General features: G+C 45.6%; 1 protein-coding gene across 1 annotated transcript; it reads right to left on the reverse strand.

Annotated features, from left to right (window-relative positions):
- Positions 1–376: 376 nt before the first annotated feature.
- Positions 377–4,407, reverse strand: LOC104425031 (trifunctional UDP-glucose 4,6-dehydratase/UDP-4-keto-6-deoxy-D-glucose 3,5-epimerase/UDP-4-keto-L-rhamnose-reductase RHM1). Its single transcript, XM_010037595.3, has 3 exons — positions 4,262–4,407; positions 1,346–2,928; positions 377–1,245 (listed from the first exon to the last, which is right to left on the reverse strand). Exons 2-3 carry the CDS (start codon positions 2,915–2,917, stop codon positions 793–795), a joined length of 2,025 nt encoding a protein of 674 aa, XP_010035897.2. The 5' UTR covers positions 2,918–2,928; positions 4,262–4,407; the 3' UTR covers positions 377–792.
- Between the last annotated feature and the right edge of the window lie 367 nt (positions 4,408–4,774).

Here is a 4,774-nt window from a genome sequence, read left to right on the forward strand (position 1 = left end):
TGAATAAATTAAAATTTTAGAAATGATATTGTATATATGATCACAGTTTAAGGACCATTCGAGTAATTACCCTGAATTTTTATCATTGTCACTTGAGTTTTACAAGGAAATATGGGTGGAGGCTTTCTTCGGGTTGGTTTATTCTGCGTACGCAATCGAGCATCTACCAAGACTATATATGGGATGTCTATGACCTACAGTCGTCGGCAACATCTCTGAACATTGCATCAAGAGGGGTGGAGGATCTCTTGGCTTTTCCCGAAATTGATCGCAACCCAACAATCTACTCGGCAGTGGCAATCCTGTAATCGGATCGCATAGAGTAATTGGATCGCATACACCGACAAATGCATCGTGAATGCGTTATTGCACAAGGTTCAAAAATACTGACTCGCTACAAATGTGATCCACAGAAGGTTATTACACTTCTTGAATGCGTTATTACACAAGGTTGAAAAGTACTGACTCGCTACAAATATGATCCACGAAAGGCTATCACGCTTCTCCGTGAATTCTAGACAAATCGAAATTTGCAAAAAAGAGTACACCCCTCTAGCCTGCAGTTGGCTTCACGAAATGGGTTACGATCATAATAAACGATCAGACCGAAATTCTATGGAGTGATAGAATTAAGGTCGTGCTTGACAATTAATGATGAAGATAATAAACGCGTACAATTCTACAATCACCCATGATAAATTAATAGCAGGAACGATTCATGCTTCAGCTTGATGAATGCTTCCAGTCACAAAAAATTCCTGACAGCTACATTCCTCATGGCCTAATTGCCGCTCAGGCGATAGAAGTTCTCTTATTGGGTTCAAAGACATACTTTATGAGTGAGTCCTTAATGGATAATAACTCAGGGAATTCCCGCTTCAGCTTTGACGCGTCCATCTCGTTGTTGCTTCGTGGCGCGACAATCACCTTGGCCTGCTCTTCCAAAGTGAAGTTGACCCACTTGAAATCAGGGTCGATGTAGGCCTTATACATCTCCAAGATCTCGTTGTGGCTAACCGCCCCGGGATTGGTGAAGTTCCATATACCCCTCAAGTTCCTCTTGGCCATCTCAACTGAAATTGGCAAAAGTTCATCCAAGATGGTCATGCTATTTGGGATGTTGACCACCTTGTTGTATCGCGAAATCTTTGTGATAAAGTTACGGGGATTGCTCAAATCAGAAGATATTGGCATTCGCACTCTTAGAGTGCAAACATTGTCATATTCCTTCAGAAGCTCTTCAACCTGGCACAAAAATAAATAGAGTCAGATTAGTTGACATGCATAGTCAATCGCATCAGATGAGTAATCAGAGTGAGCTTTTCTACATTAAAGGAGGAGTTACCATGGCTTTGGTTTTAGAATAGAAGGAACCAATGAAATTTGGCTTGTCTTCCTCTTTAAAACCGATTCCTGACCCCAACGGGTGTGTTTCATCATACTCAAATATACAGCCAGTAGCATAATTCATCATTAGGAGCCCACGCTCTCTGCACACATCAGCCAAGGTTAGCGTGCCAACGACATTCGTGCGGATTGTCTCAGGTTTGTGAGTTTCACACCAATCAACATTTGGTCTCCCAGTCACTCCAGCAGCATTGAATACATGTGTGGGCTTTACAGTCTGAATGTCTGCCAAGATCTGTGCAGCGTTCTCCAATCGTCCCTTTCCATACTCGAATGGAATTCTTTGCTTCTCACAGATCTTCCCCAGTAGGCCACCGATCCAACCCGTTCTGCCATAAATCAAGAACTTCAAAGTGGGCTTTTGAGCAGAGGGACTGCTCTTCGGATCTCGAACCACCATCCCATTAGGAGTATGATTTTCCACCGCATAGGAGGAAGAGTTGTTGACATCCGGCCCATCAAATTTTCTTTCGATCCCCGGGACCATGAGCATTTTAGGATGAGGAAGCAGTGCTCCAGAAACATCTCCCCACCAATCCGGATTGCTGACGTACCACTCCATTGTCTTTCTTAGGCCCTCCTCCCACACGGTCCGTTCAAACCATCCCAAGTTCTTCAACTTTTGGTCATCTAGGAAATATCTTTGGTCATTGAAGGGCCTGTTCTCCACAAACTTTATGTGTGTATCAGGGTCCATCTTAAAAAGTCTGCAGACTTCCTTGGCCACATCAATCACTCTCCTCTCCTTCTTAGTCCCAATGTTGTAAACATGGCCCACCTCACCCTTGTGGAGAATAACTTCAAACGCCTCTGCAACATCCTCACAGTAGAGATAACTACGTACATTCGATCCATCCCCATGAATTGGAAGGGGCTGTCCTTTCATGGCAAGCAAGATAAATTTTGGGATCAACTTCTCAGGAAATTGATTGGGGCCATAGACGTTGTTCCCTCTGGTAGTTATGACAGGTAGCCCATATGATCGCCCATAAGCCATAACAAGCATTTCTGCACCTGCTTTTGTGGCAGAATATGGGTTTGTCGGGAGCAGTTGAGAAGCCTCATGATTACCAACCACGGCATCCTCGTCAGTCTCCCCATAAACTTCATCAGTGCTCACATGGATGAACCTCCTGATCTGGCCGGTGACTTTGCATGCTTCTAAAAGTACATGGGTTCCATAGATGTTATTTTTGGTGAACTCAAAGCTGTTACCAAAAGAGTTGTCCACATGGGTCTGGGCTGCAAAGTGCATGATGGTGTCAATGGACTCAGTAAGGAGGATGAAATTGACAAGATCAGCACTGGCAATGTCCCCCTTGATGAACTTGAAGTTGGGAGAGGATCGCGATGGAAGCAGGTTTTTCAGATTCGAACAATAATCAAGCTTGTCCAGGACCACAATCTTATAACCAGGGTAGTTCCGAATAAGCCGGTTGCAGACATGGGATGCAATAAAGCCGGCAGCCCCAGTTATGAGAATGTTCTTTGGTGTGTATGCGGTAGCCATAGCGAAAGACTCTGTACATGCGTCGTAAGAATTATAGAGTGAGACTGAAAGCTGAGGGTAATAAATTAAGCAAAATTACCCGAGTCAAAGCAGAAGGCAGAGGATATGTCATTTTCAGAACAAATTCAAAAGAAAATGTCAAAACTTCACAAACATTTCGGAAAAGTTAACCGGATCTTTTGACTCTTGATCTATTGGTGACATAAAGTTCATGAACCAAAAATGGAAAGACGGCACCAACAAGTTTCTTTCACTATGCAACTTCCCTAGCTTCCTTCGCAAACGGGACCATAGACAGTTTTAAGGATACTTTAACTAAAACCTTAAAGAAGACATATTAACCATGTCATCATTCAGTTTTTTAACATGCGTAGGCACCAGATCTCTGGTCCACGTGGAGACACAACCTCAAAAGGAAAGGGATATGAAAAAGAATTGGGAATACAGAGAAAAGGCCATCTAGAGGGCCAGCAGTATACTTGAACCTCTCAAGAAATCCTTCTTCAGAGTACCCAGATAATACCGGTCGCTCGGCTTCCATCTAACAGAGATATTCGAACGTAAATTTGTGCATCCATGTCGTTCCCACACATACACACAGAGAGGATGATCTTTCAAGAAGGCTTTTTGACCGTTAAAAAGATGAAATTCGAGATGATGCTTTCACATGGCAATACGAAAACAAACAAGAGATCATCACCGAACAACACATCTCCAACAAGATGCAAAGAGCGAGATTCGCCGAAAGAAACACAGAGCAGAGAAAACCACAGGAACGATCAATATTCAAGAGAGGCACGGAGATGACACGGAGTCATCTGCGTGCCACGAAATAGCAAGGAAGAAAACGGTAATGCAAAGGCGCAAATCCGCGTTGCACCGATCATCAAGGAGCTCTCCACAGCGACTGTTCCGGCCAGCCCTGTTCCTCCTCGACGAGGAACGCCAGATCACGTCACGAACCGGCGAAGCGCGACACCACATTGCCAGATCTGGACCTAGAACGCCCCCAGATCTCGACCGCGGATCCCCATCCTGCCCCCCTCGACATCCGCGGCCATTCTCAGCAGGATCGCATTCACCAACGCCCAAACCCAAAAAAAAAAAAAAAAAAAAACGGCCGAAGAAAGAGAAGAAGCGCATTGCGCGATTCCGAATCGCGAGGCGCGCTCGCGAAACCGCGCGCCCGCCGCGCGATCTATGGGGGCTCGATCGACGCGCCGCGGCGAAATCGGAACTCATAATCATCGCCGACGACGGCGGCGGCGGCGGGCGGCGGCGGCGGAGAGATCCACATTATAGACAATGAGAACGAAGGAACGAACGAAGGGCGCGAGCACTTACAGGGAATCCGGCGAGGCCGCGGGCGAGGAGCAATCCACCGGCACTGGCGATCCCGCAAGGCTGTAACAGCTCGACAATAATGACGACGACAAGAGAGAGAAAGAGAGAGGGAGATCTGGGGGACAGTGAGACAGGATGTGGAAGGTAGTTACACTGGCTATTTATAAATATGCGTGGCGGTTTTCACTTCCCTTAATTATGTTTTTTTTTTTCCTTATAATTTAATGTTTATGTTTTTTTTTTTTTTTTTCCTTTTCCCTCCCTGGTCTCACGTTTTAATTACGAATGATCAACTTAATCTGCTGCTAGCTGCTGCTTACAGTACCTCGAAAGGAAAAAGAAGGGGGGTGGAAGTAAGTAACTGCGTGGCGCGGCCCAATGGGACGACGATCGTCGCGCCGAAAAAGCATGCGGGCCCCCGATGCCATAAAAGGTCCAGGGCCGTGTGAGGGCGATCTCATTGATAACCGGTCGTATCATTTGCGATAGGAACAATCAATTCTTGAGTAGGTA

Source organism: Eucalyptus grandis, chromosome 11 (genome assembly GCF_016545825.1).
Source record: "Eucalyptus grandis isolate ANBG69807.140 chromosome 11, ASM1654582v1, whole genome shotgun sequence".
NCBI classification, from domain to species: Eukaryota; Viridiplantae; Streptophyta; class Magnoliopsida; order Myrtales; family Myrtaceae; genus Eucalyptus; species Eucalyptus grandis.

What these genes read in the sequence shown, in the direction of transcription:
- LOC104425031 (XM_010037595.3), bottom strand. Translation starts at nt 2,917, where the DNA reads ATGGCTACCGCATACACACCAAAGAACATTCTCATAACTGGGGCTGCC. An exon ending in ATTCTAAAACCAAAGCCATG is followed by an intron (nt 1,246 to 1,345) that starts GTAACTCCTCCT and finishes TTTTTGTGCCAG; the next exon opens with GTTGAAGAGCTTCTGAAGGA.